Source organism: Hyla sarda, chromosome 3 (genome assembly GCF_029499605.1).
Source record: "Hyla sarda isolate aHylSar1 chromosome 3, aHylSar1.hap1, whole genome shotgun sequence".
Taxonomy (NCBI): Eukaryota; Metazoa; Chordata; class Amphibia; order Anura; family Hylidae; genus Hyla; species Hyla sarda.
The window spans coordinates 289,386,855-289,405,007 of NC_079191.1; the positions used below are offsets into that span (position 1 = coordinate 289,386,855).

Sequence of the window (18,153 nt, forward strand, 5' to 3'; positions counted from 1 at the left end):
GCATCTGTAATGCATGAAGATTTTTAGGGATTTAGTCTACTATTACAGTTTTGTAAGCCAGGCAAGTCACATATGATTTATTCATGACCACTGCAAAAAGTTAACCAGACTATGGCATAGCTACACAATTTTAGAAAAATAAATCTAAAGCAAAAGTGTCAATGAAAAGTCCCTAAACATCAATTGCAACAAACCGTGTGACAAATCAATACCACAAAAACAAGGTAAAACAAATGATAAATCTCCCCCCCCCCCCTCCCCGCCCCCGCCACATGGTCGGTCTATTTCCATTGTTAATTAGAATTGATGGCCAAGCCTATGGCAGGGATAATAAGAGTTGGATCCCCCATCAATGAGTTGTTTGCAGGAGCTGTGGGGCTACAGAGAGCAGTGTCCTTTGCTGCTTACACTGCTTCATACTGTGTAAAGTTGTCACATTCACAGCATCTGTGCATAGTATTACAGCTTCTTTCCAATCACTTGAAAAACTTCTATAGCTGGTATAATCGTTATAAATGGGATGGCTTTGAACAGCATGAATCAGTGTTAATAATAAAGGGAACAAGGTGCATGGTCCCTTCAAACTGCTGATGGTCAAGGGTGGTAAGATTAATCTCCCCTCCAGTATGACATCCTAAATATAAGCCACCTACTCTAACATTTTTGTGTCAAACAAAGCAAGCTTATTGAAATGCAGTAGTATGCATAAAAAATTACAGTACACATGGCCAGGATGCAACTCTGCACTAGATAACACATGCAAAGCATAGATGCATGAATTCCGCAGCCACATTAATTTATCCGGAATTTCGCATCTTTCAAATCATATGCAGAATTTCTGCGGTTTTTATGCAGAATTTTCACATGAATTCCACAAGAATACACAGTGCATGTAACAGTGTCTGTTTTCAATGCAAACATTAAATTCTGCATGAAATTTGCACCATGGTGGAGAAAAAGAAGCCCATTGACTTCAATGGGCTTCCGTAGTGGAAGTCCATAAAAAATACATATGTTTGCGGAGTGCGGAATGGCAAATTTTAGTTGCAAAACGTCCACAGCTAAAATTCTGCTGTGTAAATGGGACTGTGGAATCCCATTGAAGTGAATAGGCTTGAAACACATACAAAATTTCCATGCAGACTTCAATGTAGAAATTCTGCCGTGTGAACATAGCTTTAGGGCTCTCATACCACATTGACTCTATCTACGATATCCTCCCTCCCGTTCAATTTTTCAGAGGGAATGATAGAATTAACCCAAGCAATAACCCTATTAAAGAGACAAATCTGTTTCCACTGAATGGCTACATGTATACGTGCTGCCAAAAGATGTAATTGGAGGCATATGAGGCATTTGGGAAGGTTAATAACCCAGTAAACAGAAGATAGGGGATAAGGGGAATGAAAGAACAGTACCAGCACTAAACTCCAAAAGCGATGCACTACTGGGCACTGCATATGACGCATGTCCCCAAGCTTGGTACAACGTCTGAAACATAAGGTGAGGTAAGAGGGAACATGGCGTGAAGGCACATAATAAGTCCTATGCAAAAATCTTCAGAGAGGTCTCCATCGAGGACACCTGCCAACAACCTCTACTAAAAACTTCTCATCAGGCCTGCTAATGTTGCGGTGCGAGAGTGAGAAAGTGTTCATATAAAAGCCATGAAGTGATTTAGTAGTTTTGAAGGTTGAATTATAAAAATACGAAAAGTTTAACTTAAAAACAGCACACATATTAGCTTAATGGTAGAGTCACAGTTTGCTTTCTTTGCCAGTGCTAATTATATAAGTCACAATGGAAAAACATGGTTGCTGTTCAGCATGTTGACAACATTTTACAAAATCAACAGCAAAAATCTAATTGTGTAAACGGTTATAGGGTCAGTAGTTAATCAGTGCTCTGTCACTCATATAGTTGACTTGTAGTTACCTTTCACAGAGAAAAATGATAATTGATTCAAAATATCCATCACTGGAGAAAAACAACATAAAAATGAACTTTAATGAATCAATAAGACTACTTTCCATAGATAACCAATTCTAGTATATGCACCCTCGGTGCACCTAGATAAACGCTTAGTTGTTACTCTTGGATAAAACAGAGATGTAAATGTACGATGAGCTAAATGCTGCGCAAAACAAACTTCTGCTTTGATTGTGTAAACTAAAACTGATATACGGAAAAATATGCAATGTTAACTACTGTTAATAAATCATATAAAATAATAACCATAAAATTATCTATAGTAAACAATGGCAAAAACTGAGTCTTATATTTTTGGAGTTGTTCTATTGTATTTTCATTTTGAGTACGTAATATCAGATACACATTTCTTACAAATTGTGGCAGGGAAGATGCTATGGACCAATGCTGTAGACTCAGGTCACCTGCAGTTAGGAGGCAGTGATAACACATAGCATCATCCCAGCCACCCAACTGCAGAATACAGTCAAAAGTAAATAACATAAAATGGATAGTTTGTCAAATACAAACAATAAAACGAATTGTGCATCCTTTAAGTCAGCAAGGGGCATCTTGCAACACCTGTAAAATGTTTGAACTGATCTTGTTTTTTTGTTGATTGTAATTGATGTTGTTACTACTTAAAATTGTCACTCATCAGCAAAATACTACTTGGCTATTGTGTGAGATATAAAAAAATATTTTAGCAAGAAAAACCAAAACAAAATTTCAGTATGAAAAAGCATGTAGTATATAGTATTTATATCCCTAGATTATATTCCATCGATAAGCAAAATAAAAGGTTTCACAGTTGCAGTATTTTGCCGGTCCATGATTGATATCAGGGAATTATTGTGTAATGTCAAAAGGGTCTGTCACTACTGATTCAAATAAGTAGTAAACAAATTTAAAGCAACAACAATAATAATAATAATAATGGCGTAGCTTTTTTTCCATTTTCTAAAGTAGTTTACTGGAGAGGCTGGTGACCACCTGGAAGGATTAGAAGAGCCCTGGTCCTTAGCAATAACAAAAGCAAATCTATAATGTGAGTGGGGTAAATAGGATTCTTTGCTGTTACGAAGACATGAACAGCCCCTTGGGGTTACTACATGAAGGAAAAAATGTTCAATTAATTTGTCATTTTGTGGCTCTACAATTATTATTTACAATGGTACAGGATTCATTGTAAACTGACCTTCACCCCTGCAGGCATAACTCAAAAGTAATCTTTGCTTACTGTTTAGCCTTATGTGCTGTGCAAAGCATTTTTGTTTTTTCAACATGTACCCACTCCGTACCAGCCACTATTTTACGGACCTGAGTTACATTTGTTGGGGGTTTACATGTTTAAAATGTAATGTGTGCCATGCTTGCCTGTCTGGCTGGCCAATTACGCAGATGTTAATATAATCTGGTACATTAAGCAGTGATGTGTGACCACTTATAAACAGTCTCTATATTACATCTAAGAAACAACTGATTCAGTATCTGCTGTGAGAAGCTGGATCACAGAGTACATAAAAATTTCTACCTACAAGACCAAAAAAAGGAATATCGGGATTCAGTGGTACATTTTACTTTTTGTGGGGATATGTTGAGAGGCCAGTTTTTATTCCCTGTACATAAGGCAGCACATTCTATTGAATCGTACAACTTTTTAGGTGAAGAACATTATGCTATATATCTTTAATACTCCAATATCTAACTGATCTTATCCTTCTGGCAGGCAGAGGGTAGTCGCCTACACGTTTTGGACAAGCATGTCCTTCGTCATGGCATAAAAAGCAGTAACATGTTCCTTCTTATATATCCTGTTGTTCAGTCAAATGACACTGCTAACAGAAAAAGCTAAAAAATGTGAAATAGAATTTCGGATTGGGACAACTATGCAACTCCTTGGAATTCATACTATACTCAGACAATATATAATTTGAGACTACATGTAGTTGTTCCCTATAGACTATATCACATAATTACACCATACAAAATATTGCATGTAGGGAACTATACTCAAATACACACAAGATGCATTAATATACAAATATATAAATATACAGTTATAGGTAAAGCTATTCAATGTTTTATTTAATGTAATAGCTTTTTAGGGCATGCAGTAAAACCATGCAATTACTGAACATGGTCTAGAGGATATGTATATATAAATTCATTAATAAGTTAAGATTAAATCCTGTCTTAAATTCAGGCCTTTCGGCTCTCTAGTATCCAATAAAAATATCCAGAAGGATTCCCTATTAAGGAGAAGCTTTCTGATGTCACCTCCTCTTACGGTTTTCTTAACTTTGTCTATGCCCATAACCCGTAATGTATCAACACTTCCCACATGCACATCCCTAAAGTGCTTTCACAGTGCAGAGATGTTAACGATCTCTTAATGTGATATAGTCTATATGGAACAACTACGTGTAGTCTCACATTATATATTGTCTGAGTATAATATGAATTCCAAGAAGGTGTATAGTTGTCCCAATCCAGGATTCCATGTCACATTTTTTAATTTTTTCTGTTAGCAGTGTCATGTGACTGAACAACAGGATATATAAGAGGGAACATGTTACTGCTTTTTATATCATGACTAAGGACAACGCATAGGCGACTGCGCTCTGCCTGTACTTTTATTGATTGCTTCAATAAAGTGGACTTTTACCTGCTGCATGGTGCCGGACATCGTTGTTTCTGTGAATCTACATAAGAGGGGTGACGCTACCCTACAGCCCAGGCACAGCGGCAGTAGCAAGGATTGAAGCAGTCTATAAACATTTAAAATAAATACAGTTTACATCCCAAATACTCGAAAGCCTTTGCACACAGTTCTGCAGACCTCAAGGTAATTGCAAAGTGCTCTTGTTAACCTACAAACAGTACAAAAAATAAGAGCCTAACCTTTCACAGGTTTACTAAGTGCCAAAAATTCTCAGTGCTCCCCTGAAAGAGGATCAACTAAGAAACCTTTCTAAAAATAAGAAATGATAATTTTACCAAAGTTAATATGGTTTACAACTAAACCCTTTGAATATGCACACCTCAGTGTTTAAGTACCGGGTAGACCATTAAGCAAAAAGTACCCTAAGAGGAGATATGCAGCTAACAAAAGTAGCTAGAAACTATGTTACTGAATACAACACAGTCATTTCCTAAGTAAGGTCCTACAGTAACATAGGTCTACTTATCTGTTAAACTTTACAGTTAAAAAAGGGAAAATGTGTACTAGAATAACATGTTTTTTTTCCCTTATGTGGTGGTTGATGCGCTTTTCATGCCACTGAAGATCAATCATCAATCTTAACGGGAAGAGAATCTGAAGAATCTGTTGGCTGGGTAGGAATCCACATTGTGGTATCTTCTCCCCTGGACACCTTCTCCCACTGGCTAAGATTATCCCTAGACAAATGATAAAGACAATGAGTGATCGAGAGCACTTATTCAATATTAAAGTATACATCTGCTTAAAACGTGCTATGGGAGAATATAATGTACTGCACAAGATTCATTTAGAAATAAACATTAACTGTTTTATAGGCAGAGGTCTCTGTACTATCTCAGCAGAGCAGCCTCTTCTGGTCTTGTAGAGCAGGGCTGCAGGAAGGATAAAGAGTAGAAAAGACTGCGCTCTGCTTTTGATGAGCAGATGTGGCGCTTATGGAAAGTGCAGGACTTACATTTTACGCCTGCAGTGATCTCTCCTCTGACCAAGGTTGTCCATCATCAGATTTTTTTTTTTTTTTAACTGATCAGACACAGATAATGAAACATGTTATTTTTTCCCCATTATGTTTTATTTTCTGATTGTAATTTATTTTTTATTTTTTGGTACATTATTATGGGGGCAGCCACCCTGCCTGAGCTGATTTTAAACAGCAGCTTTTAGAGATGTTTTACAGCAAGCCTGGATATAGATAAAATAGATGAGCCAAGATCCTATTCACCAGAATGCGAATGCGCTATTAACTGTCCAGAGGTCATTCCTCAGGGAGGATTATGCAGGAGTGTGGAATAAAAAAAATAAAATAAAAAATACTTGCCCAAGGGACTAAAACTGGAGCACAATCTACTTGTCTCATGACAATGCAAGTACTTATCCGGGCCAATTTTCGTTTTTGCACTCTTGTTTATTCTCCCTCGCCCAATAATAACCACAACTCAAATCTGATGGGTCAGCTATAACATTTAAACAGTACAAAGAGCTTAATAAAATCTGTAAAAATTATATAAAAACAGCAAAAATTCAAAATGAGAGACAGGTGGCCAAAGAAAGCAAAACTAATCCTAAATATTTTTTTAGATACCGTATATACTCGAGTATAAGCCGACCCGAGTATAAGCCGAGACCCCTAATTTCAACCCAAAATCCCAGGAAAAGTTATTGACTCGAGTATAAGCCTAGGGTGGGAAATACCTCATCCCCCCCTGTCATCATCCAGACCCGTCATTAACATCCTCATCATCATCCCCTTGTCATCATCCCACACATCCCCCCTTCATCATCCTCTTATCATCCCACACATCCCCCCTTCATCATCCTCTTATCATCCCACACATCCCCCCTTCATCATCCCCTTATCATCCCACACATCCCCCCTTCATCATCCCCTTATCATCCCGCACATCCCCCCCTTCATCATCCCCTTATCATCCCACACCCCCCCTTCATCATCCCCTTGTCATCATCCCACACATCCCCCCTTCATCATCCCCTTATCATCCCACACATCCCCCCTTCATCATCCCCTTATCATCCCGCACATCCCCCCTTCATCATCCCCTTATCATCCCACACCCCCCCCTTCATCATCCCCACCCCCCTTCATCATCCCCACACCCCCCCTTCATCATCCTCTTCTCATCATTCGCCCTCAGTGGTCTTCAACCTGCGGACCTCCAGAGGTTTCAAAACTACAACTCCCAGCAAGCCCGGGCAGCCATCGGCTGTCCGGGCTTGCTGGGAGTTGTAGTTTTGAAACCTCCGGAGGTCCGCAGGTTGAAGACCACTGCGGCCTTCAACATCATCCAGCCCCCTCTCACCCCCCTTTAGTTCTGAGTACTCACCTCCGCTCGGCGCTGGTCCGGTCCTGCAGGGCTGTCCGGTGAGGAGGTGGTCCGGTGGGGAGGTGGTCCGGGCTGCTATCTTCACCGGGGGCGCCTCTTCTCCGCGCTTCCGGCCCGGAATAGAGGCGTTGCCTTGACAATGACGCAGAAGCACCTATGCGTCGTTGTCACGGCAACGTGACTATTCTGAGGCCGGGCCCGAAGCGCTTAGAAGAGGCCTCCCCGGTGAAGATAGCAGCCCGGAACCAGTATCCCACCGGACCACCTCCTCACCGGACAGTCCTGCAGGACCGGACCAGCGCCGAGCGGAGGTGAGTACTCAGAACTAAAGGGGGTGAGAGGGGGCTGGATGATGTTGAAGGCCGCAGTGGTCTTCAACCTGCGGACCTCCGGAGGTTTCAAAACTACAACTCCCAGCAAGCCCGGACAGCCGATGGCTGCCCGGGCTTGCTGGGAGTTGTAGTTTTGAAACCTCTGGAGGTCCGCAGGTTGAAGACCACTGCGGGTGGGGGAGTTCACTCGAGTATAAGCCGAGGGGGGTGTTTTCAGCACGAAAAATCGTGCTGAAAAACTCGGCCTATACTCGAGTATATACGGTATATAAATGCAAAAAAAAACAAGGACAAAGCATGTGGTGCCAATCTTCAAAAAGGGCTCTAGGTCTTCCCCAGGAAACTATAGACCGGTAAGTTTGAAGGACTTATAAGGGACTACATACAGGAATACATAGGGGATAATAGTATTATAAGTGATAGCCAGCATGGGTTTACTAAGGATAGAAGTTGCCAAACCAATTTAATTTGCTTTTATGAAGATCTGAGTAGAAGCCTTGACAGAGGAATGGCTGTGGATATAGTGCTTCTGGATTTTGCTAAAGCATTTGATACTGTCCCTCATAGACGTCTGACAGGTAAGTTAAGGTCTTTGGGTTTGGAATTTTAGTTTGTAACCGGATTGAACACTGGCTCATGGATCGTACCCAGTTAGTGGTGGTCAATGATTCGTACTCTGATTGGTCCCTGGTTATTAGTGGTGTGCCCCAAGGTTCAGTACTGGGACCGCTGCTGTTTAATTTATTTATCAATGATATAGAGGATGGCATTAACAGCTCTGCTTCTATCTTTGCAGATGACACCAAGCTTTGTAGCACGATACAGTCTATAGAGGATGTGTATAGGTTACAAGATGACTTGGATAGACTAAGTGTCTGGGCATCCACTTGGCAAATGAGGTTCAATGTGGATAAATGTAAAGTTATGCATCTGGGTACTAATAACATGCATGCATCGTATGTCTTAGGGGGGATTAAACTGGCAGAGTCACTGGTAGAGAAGGATCTGGCTCTACTTGTAGATCACAGACTTCAGAATAGCATGCAATGTCAGGCTGCTGCTTCCAAGGCCAGCAGGATATTGTCATGTATAAAAAGAGGCATGGACTCGAGGGACAGGGACATAATACTCCCCCTTTATAAAGCATTGGTACGGCCTCACCTGGAATATGCTGTTCAGTTTTGGGCACCAGTCCATAAAAGGGACACTGTGGAGCTGGAAAGGGTGCAGAGACACGCGACTAAACTAATATGGGGCATGGAACATCTTAGCTATGAGTCATGATTAAAGGAGTTACTATTGTTTAGTCTTGAGAAGAGACGTTTAAGGGGGGATATGATAAATGTATATAAATATATTAATGGCCCATACAAAAAATATGGCGAAAAACTGTTCCAGGTTAAACCCCCCCAAAGGACGAGGGCGCACTCCCTCCGTCTGGAGAAGAAAAAGTTTAGTCTCAAGGAGCGACACGCCTTCTATACCATGAGAACTGTGAACCTATGGAACAGTCTACCTCAGGAACTGGTCACAGCAGGAAAAATTAACAGCTTTAAAACAGGATTAGATACATTCCTGGAACAAAATAACATTAATGCTTATGAAGAAATATAAAATCCCATCCCTTCCCCAATAACGCGCCACACCCCTACCCTTCGATTCCCTGGTTGAACTTGATGGACGTATGTCTTTTTTCAACCGTACTAACTATGTAACTATGTAACTCTTATTTTTCTATCTACAGACAGATATGAGGGCTTGTTTTTTGTGGGACAGATTGCACTTTGTAATGACACCTTTTATTTTTCCATAGCATGTGCTTTGAAACAAAACAAAAAATATTGGTAAAGTGAAAAAAAAAAAAAGAGATGGATAAATAATTTTGCTAATTTGGTGGTCTTCTTTTTTACGCCATTTACCTTTTGGTCAAGCTAACATGTTATTTTGATACTTGTTATTTTTGGTTGACCTGATTACAGCAATACCAAATTTGTATAGTTTCCGTCACATTTTACTAATTAAAAAAAATTCTAAACTTTTTAGATTTTTCATTTTTAATTGCTATTTTCTGACCCCTGTAACTTTTTTTTATTTTTTTGTATACCAGGCTGTATGAGGGCTCATTTTTTGTGCCATAATCTGTTGTTGGTACCATTTTGATATTGACCTGACTTTTCAATCGCTTTTAAAAAATTGTCTGGGATGTTATTAAAAAAATAGCAATTCTGTGGTTTGGTATTTTTTTTTACATTTGCATCATTTACCGTATGGAATATATAATGTTATATTTTAATAGTTCAGACAATTACGCACTTAGCGATACCAAATATGTTTAGTTTTATTATATTTACATGTTTTTTTTATATAGGAAAAGGGGCTAATTTGAACTTTCAATATGGAATTGGTTAATATGTGTCTTTTAAATTGTTATTAGATTCCTCATATACATCAATGCAGTTCTATTGAACTTCACTGATCTGTGTGCTCTGTGCTCCACTGAAAAAGCCTGGTAAAGCCAGGCTTTATCAATGCAGAGCCACGGGCACCAGCAATCACACCCACCAGGGAGCACTGACATGTCCCTTCAGACGCCGTGATCTAAAGGCTTAGTAGTCTATCGTGGCAATTGCCGCATGCCGGCTATTAAAAGTGGCCCTCAGGTACTGAAATCAGCCGTGGGCCACCGGGTATGGAGCGGACTCATATCAGGAGCCCGCTCAATACAACCTGAGTGCTGCCGTACTTATCGGGGGGTTTTCAGGTGAACTTTTCAGGGCTACAGGCCTGAAAAAATTCACCTGCTTATAGCTTGGAACTGCATGTCCCTGGCGTCAAGCGATAGGATTTCCACATCCCTGCTGTTTACACCATAACAAACAATATATCAGAAGCTGTGCTAGTACTCCAGTACTACAAAGTATATCCAGTATTTTATACAGGCATAGGATGCGGTACCTAGTTTACTTCTTCTGCTTATACACAGATACAAACTGAAAAAAATGGGCACCAATGCTTCCAATTTGTCCACCCACAGGAACAGAAAATACATCCTATGTAAAATTCCAGGGTGTAAAATAACTTCTGTTGCAGCAGGGATATACTTTAGGCAAACACAAAGAAGATACACTCATGTTTCCTTGTAGTTCATCACAATCTGGTAGACTTTTTCTTTTCTTTTAGTATACAAAAATGTCGAGGGTTCAAACAACTTTCATGTTCACATGACTGGAACACCTCCACACATCAGAGAGTCAGTACATCTATAAAAACCTTTGACCGGAATAGAATGTCCTTTCACAGGATGATAAATGTTTTCCCCTTTTATAATGCCGCTATATTGCACGCACGACAGGCATGCAAAAGTAACTTTTTTGGCAAAAATCTTTGTTCGCTTTTCTTTTTAGTAGCTATGTCCCCGCGAAAGAGATTAACGTATTTAGGGTAAGTTTTAATATTCCCCAATACTTATTTATTGTTTCTCTAATCATTTGAATGTGTGTCATATGTACCTGTGTACATGGTACGGGTGTTATTGGGTTTCTCCTTTGGTTTATTTTTAATTAATTCTCTCCTTTCCATAGTACTCACTTCTTTGCCTGCTTCCATTATTTGCTTTTTATCATAACCCCTATTTGTAAATTTCTTTATGATCTGCCCTTGAGCTGTCTGATAATCAGTATCTGTGTCCATATTAATTGGCTTTTCGGGAGCCCTCCTTCAAATGGTGCTCATTGCCCAATTTAAATTCATTCTGTAACTCACTAATATCCCTCATTCTAGTGTCTCTATAAATTACTTATGCAGGTTCATCCCCTTTTTTCCCCCCAAATCCTGCTTGTCTGATCTTATCAAATTCTATCAAATTGTAATTGTGCCATGGTGGTGAAAATCGTGCCATAGTGGCCATTTAAGTGAACCTTCTATTCTGAGTAGTTGTTTAAGCTCTGTCCCCCAATCACAAATATCTACATATTTATTATGTGTACGTTTTAAACAGTGTGCTGTTATCAAAGACTCCTGTTGGTTCCTGATCAGGAAAAATTCTAGCCATAAAATAAAGTTAGGGAGATACAGCCCACCATTCTTCTCCAGGAGCCATAACACTGAATATAAGTCTCACCCTCTTCCTACCCCACACAAATTTCCCCAAAATTCGATTGAGTTTAATAAACCAGGAATTAAATATCCATATGGGCGATGAGTTAAGGATGTACAATAGCTGAGGTAAGATGATCATTTTAATGATGGAAATTCTGTCCCCCATTGAGAGAGGCAGTTTTTCCCGAACTGCGATCCTTTTACCTAAATTTAAGGAGAAGGGTTTTACATTATCAGAAAAGAAAGATCTGGGATTGTAGGATAGTTTAATTCCCAGTTATGATATTGCCTCCCCTTGTGCTACTATAATAAATGTGGATTATTCCACCCTGGGCACATAATTTAGTGGTAGTAGAAAAGACTTTTTCAAATTTATGCTCTACCCAGATATACTGCCAAACTCCCGAATAAAAAAAGAGACAGCCCTGGGGATCCCCACCTTGGGATTTTAAATAAAAGAGGTCATCTGCATAAAGCGCGATCTTATCCCGCTCACCTTTCAACCCAAAACCTGCCACCTCTCTCTCTGCCCTTAAAGCAGAAGCTAAGGGTTCGATATATAAGGTGAAGAGAAGGGGGGGGGGGGGGGGAGAGGGCACCCCTGACGTGTTCCCCTAAACAATTCAAACCGCTCGGAGGGTATACCCTCAATAAGGAGAGCTGCCATAGGCTTGGAATACAAAAGTTTGACAAAATCTATATAACATGCCCCAAGCCAAAACCCCTCCACATGAACCCCCACTCCACTCGGTCAAACGCTTTATCCACGTCTAATGACAGAATGGAGCGGGGGCAATCATCCTCTACCTGCATGCCCGCAAAAGTTCTATTAATGTTATCAAATATAGATCTCCCTGGTATGGTATAGATCCAGACTGGTCTTTATTAATAAAGTTCCTGTATCCCCCCACTCAACCTCTTAGATAAAATTTTAGAACAAATTTTTGTATCTGTGTTTAGCAGGGAAATCGGCCTGTAGGACTCGACCAAACCTAGGTCTTTTTCTTTTTTTGGGATTAGGACAATATTAGCACCCAACATGGTCCGAGGTAGATAGTCCACCTTGCACGATTCTATTATAACCTGGGTAATGATTGGTGCCAGAACCTGTTTAAACTGATGATAAAATTCAAAGGGGATACCATCGGGGCCCGGGGTAGACTTCATTGGTAGATTGTTCATTACTTTTCTAACCTCCTCTATTTTTGGGAGTTCAAGATTAGAAAAAAAGGCCTCAAATTCGTCTCCTACATCCATACGCTCAGAAGTGTATAGTTCAGAGAAAAAATTTCACTGCTGTCTAATCTTCCTGGTGTCATTAATGTATTTCCCATCTGGGCCTTTAATTTTATCAATATTTATTGTTTGTTGAGTATTTTTGAGTATGTGGGAAAGTAACTTTGTTGGCTTTCCCATCTCTACAAATTGTTGTTGTCCCTTGTTTTTGTCCCGGTCAAATGTTTTTATAGATGTACTAGTGAGAATGTAGTTTATTTATTAAAATGTCCCTTCGGAATGGGATACGTGGGACAGACGAGTAGAATGATTAAAATCAGAATTTCAGAACAGAAATCTGCTATACGCAAAACCTTACAAACAAAAACTTTGAATGTGCAGGAAAATAAGTTTAGAGAAACATCTGTTACCAGACATTTTTTAGAGAAAAATCACTGTTTTAATGAATTAAGATGGCAAGTTTTAGAACAAGTAACGCAAGGTATGAACAAGGAGAGTAATAAGAAATGGCTCTTGCAAAGGGAAGTATTCTGGATTACAGAATTAGAAACATTGCAGCCTTCAGGATTGAATGAGTTATATAATTTTAGATAATTTTTATAATACATATGAAACATTGAATAATTTATGTAAACTGAAATGCAAGTGAATTTTGTATTGGAAATGTATCTAATTATTGTGATTAAGCAAAGGTGTGTCAGTACATACATAGGTGGATTGGTGCATGGGATCTAGTACTCATGAGTAAGGGGACGGACCACGAAACATTGCGAGTCAAATCCTGATTCTCTCTCATGGAGGTGGAGGTGTTCCAGTCATGTGAACATGAAAGTTGTTTGAACCCTCGACATTTTTGTATACTAGATATGTATAGATATTGTGCAGCTCACAGTGTTGAGAGTGTGAGGTTAACTGAATGTTCTCACCCTATGAGAACAAGAAAATACTAGATAAATAAAATAAATATGGATTCAGTCCTCAGCAAAACCCCTATAAAAATAATATCTGGGTGGATGTCTGTTTACCCAAAGAAAAAACTGTTTGATAAATATGTGTTTATTCCACAATATAGAATATATTAAAATAAATTTATAAAAAACAGAGCGTTTCCCGCAGGGCCCTACAGTAGCGGGGTATAGTAATAAAATTCCAATATATAAGAACAATTCAGCATAACACTACAGAGCGATAATTCTCATGAGCATAACAGCTACTATAACTCATATACCAATTGTAACTAATAGTTGTTGCATAAATTTACACACTTATTAATAGTAATGGTGTGTCTAAAGATAACAAAGAGGTTTTGATGTGTATCTTTATGTATCACCTGTAAAAGAAATATGTAAGGAGAAAAGAAAGTGTCCTATATATAATATAATAGAATAGTCTTGAGTTGGTTCGAATCCTGTGAAGTTGGTCCTGTAAAAAAATCTTGCAAATGTCCTGAAAAAAAATATCCTAGAGAAATAAATGGGAAGTCCTATGATATAGGTGTCATATAATCCAGTTTGAATAGACAGTTTGTCTAGGCAATTTGAGTAATGATGGCACAAGGTCGCTAACACCGGTTGGTTCACTCCCCACTGAAAATACCTGTAAATAGAAATATAATGTCTGGCACTGCTGTGCCACTCACCGCACCGTTCCAGCTGGGGTGGCGTGGTGTTTGCACGGTGTGAAGCCGCTCTTTGCCGGCGAGTTCGAACTTGGCGTCTGACGTCAAAGTCAGCTGGTGGCAAGTCAGCTGACCTGGTACGGGAGCAGGGTGAACCCTAGTTAGCGTGATCCGCGCTGGATAGTGTAATAAGCGCTGGATGCCGTAGGTGCAGGTATTCAGTGACGTGCAGATAAAGTGGAACGCCAACTGTTTTAAACAATGTTCTTACAGAGGAGGATTGTATATCGGTTTAGCTAATAGGTAACGGTACAGGTCCATGGAATAAGTAGGTAGTGAAAAATAGATATAGTCTCTCCAGATGCAACAATCTAATAAAACGCTTTATAGCCGCAACTGTAGTGTGAACTGACACTGACGTTCAAAGTCTCAAATTCAGTCATCAGACGCGTTTCGGGGTGTCAGAGCACAATTAAAAACCCCTTCTTCAGTGGTGTGTAGAAAACTGGACTGAAGGTGTATTTTTATACCCTTACTAGGATCACACCCACAATCCGAAATAGATACAAATTGTGGCGTGGATCTTCTGTAAAATTTTACTTAAAACATGTAGTGGATTTTCTATTTTTATGTTACTTGATTAGCAGATTAGTGGATTAGCAGATTAGTAAATTACACTATAATTGATGTTTGTCTAACGAATGGGAGAGATACCAAGAGTAACACAGCCAAAATAATGAATAGAAATAATGAACAATGCTCATAAAAGGTGAATAGTATTGTATTGAATATATCTAAATAAAAATAAAATAAAAATGTAAATAAATAAAAATAAGAATAAAAATGAAAATAGAATTGAAAATAAAAAGGATAAAAGTAGAAAATAAGAGTAAAATTAGAATAATAGAAATGAAAAATAAAAAATAAATAAAATAAAAATAATAATCAGAATAATGAAAATGAAAATAAAAATAAATAAAAGATTTTTTTACAGGACCAACTTCACAGGATTCGAACCAACTCAAGACTATTCTATTATATTATATATAGGACACTTTCTTTTCTCCTTTTTTACAGGACATGTATTGTATGTATAGGGATATTTCTTTTACAGGTGATACTTAAAGATACACATCAAAACCTCTTTATGTTATCTTTAGACACACCATTGCTACTAATAAGTGTGTCAATTTATGCAACAACTATTAGTTACAATTGGTATATGAGTTATAGTAGCTGTTATGCTCATGATAATTATCGCTCTGTAGTGTTATGCTGAATTGTTCTTATATATTGGAATTTTATTACTATGGCCCTGCGGGAAACGCTCAGTTTTTTATAAATGTATTTTATTATATTCTATATTGTGGAATAAACACATATTTATCAAACAGTTTTTTCTTTGGGTAAACAGACATCCACCCAGATACTATTTTTATAGAGGTTTTGCTGAGGACTGAATCCATATTTATTTTATTTTTGTATACTAAAAGAAAATAAAAAGTCTACCAGATGGTGATGAACTACAAGGAAACATGAGTGTATCTTCTTTGTGTTTGCCTAAAGTATACCCCTGCTGCAGCAGAAGTTATTGTACACCCTGGAACGTTGCATATCATGTTGAATGGGAGCTACTAGTGTAGCTCTACACCAGGGAAGTAATTATTGAAAGGCACAGATTGATTGAGACTTATTAATACAGAAAATACATAATCTTAATCATGTGACTTAAGCAGGAAATATAGCATCTTAATCCTGTGACTCAATACAGACAACAGAGGCCCTACAGAAAAATTATTTATAAATAGTGGGAAACAAAAAGCACACATTCCACAACTGCAAATTTACATATAAATAATAAGGATATTATAAGATATTAAATTACTTCATGGTGATACGTTGAAGAGAAAACTCTATAGTCTCTCATGATCTGTCAGTGGAATAGTGGTTCCTCTCGATGGCATGTAAAGTTTTTATGGTTTTCTAATTTAAAGTGTGTTTTTTTTTGAGAAATATTGCCATGACGCAAAAGTGATCAGTTGTATAAACACAAATGAGGTGTTCAATCAAAATATGAAGTCTTTAGGCTGTGTTTGCACGTTGAATTCTTACAGCATTTTTCATGCATTTTGACGGTTCTTGCTGTGATTTTCCAAAATCATAGTAAAAAAAATTACATTTGCACAATTGCAGCAAAAATTTTCCCCAAATTTGCCTAAATTTTGGGAAAATTACGGAAAAAAATCAATAAAAACTTAGGACGAAACGCAATGTGTGAACACAGCCTCAGGGGAACTGTGTATCTACTATATACAGTGGGGATCAAAAGTTTGGGCACCCCAGGTAAAAATGTGTATTAATGTGCATAAAGAAGCCAAGGAAAGATGGAAAAATCTCCAAAAGGCATCAAATTACAGATTAGACATTCTTATAATATGTCAACAAAAGTTAGGATTTTATTTCCATCATTTACACTTTCAAAATAACAGGAAAAAAAAATGTTGGGCACCCTGCAGAGTTAATATCTTGTACTGCCCCCTTTGGCAAGTATCACAGCTTGTAAACACTTTTTGTAGCCAGCCAAGAGTCTTTCAATTCTTGTTGAAGGTATCTTGGTCCATTCTTCCTTACAAAAGTCTTCCAGTTCTTTGAGATTTCTGGGCTGCCTGTCACACACTGCTCTTTTAAGGTCTATCCATAGATTTTCAATTATTTTGAGGTCAGGAGATTGTGAAGGCCATGGCAAAACCTTCAGTTTACGCCTCTTGATGTAATCCCATGTGGATTTTGAGGTGTGTTTAGGATCATTATCCATCTGTAGAAGCCATCCTCTCTTGAACCCCTTAACGACGCAGGACGTATATTTACGTCCTGCGCCAGCTCCCACGATATGAAGCGTGCAATCCCGCATCATATCGCGTCGGTCCCGGCGCTCATCAACGGCCGGGATCCGCGGCTAATACCACACATCGCCGATCGCCCGGCTGCTCAGTCGGGCTGTTCGGGACCGCCGCGGTGAAATCGCGGCGTCCCGAACAGCTTGCAGGACACCGGGAGGGTCCTTACCTGCCTCCTCGGTGTCCGATCGGCGAATGACTGCTCCGTGCCCGAGATCCAGGCAGGAGCAGTCAAGCGCCGATAACACTGATCACAGGCGTGTTAATACCCTATGGGACCTATAACACTGCAAAAAAAAAAGTTAAAAAAAAGTGTTAATAAAGGTCATTTAACCCCTTCCCTAATAAAAGTTTGAATCACCCCCCTTTTCCCATAAATAAAAGAAAATAGTGTAAAAAAAAAAATAAATAAACATATGTGGTATCGCCGCGTGCGTAAATGTCCGAACTATAAAAATATATCATTAATTAAACCGCACGGTCAATGGCGTACGCGCAAAAAAATTCTTTCGCATTTTTGGTCACTTTTTATACCATAAAAAAATGAATAAAAAGTGATCAAAAAGTCCGATCAAAACAAAAATCATACCGATAAAAACTTCATATCACGGCGCAAAAAATGAGTCATCATACCGCCCTGTACGTGGAAAAATAAAAAAGTAATAGGGGTCAGAAGATGACATTTTTAAACATATACATTTTCCTGCATGTAGTTATGATTTTTTCCAGAAGTGCGACAAAATCAAACCTATATAAATAGGGTATCATTTTAACTGTATGGACCTACGGAATAATGATAAGGTGTAATTTTTACCGAAATATGCACTGCGTAGAAACGGAAGCCCCCAAAAGTTACAAAATTGCGTTTTTTCTTCGATTTTGTTGCACAATGATTTTTTTTTCCATTTCGCCGTGCATTTTTGGGTAAAATGACTAA

At 38.7% G+C, this 18,153-nt stretch overlaps 1 protein-coding gene across 6 annotated transcripts in view; it reads right to left on the reverse strand.

Moving 5' to 3' along the window:
- Positions 1–4,561: 4,561 nt before the first annotated feature.
- PDE10A (phosphodiesterase 10A) overlaps positions 4,562–18,153 on the reverse strand; it is a 673,197-nt gene continuing 659,605 nt past the window's right edge. For all 6 annotated transcript variants that reach the window (XM_056566828.1, XM_056566831.1, XM_056566829.1 and 3 more), the window contains one exon: positions 4,562–5,370. In XM_056566828.1, coding sequence (XP_056422803.1) covers positions 5,259–5,370 — 112 coding nt within the window. In that variant the 3' untranslated portion in view covers positions 4,562–5,258. The remainder of the gene's footprint in view (positions 5,371–18,153) is intronic.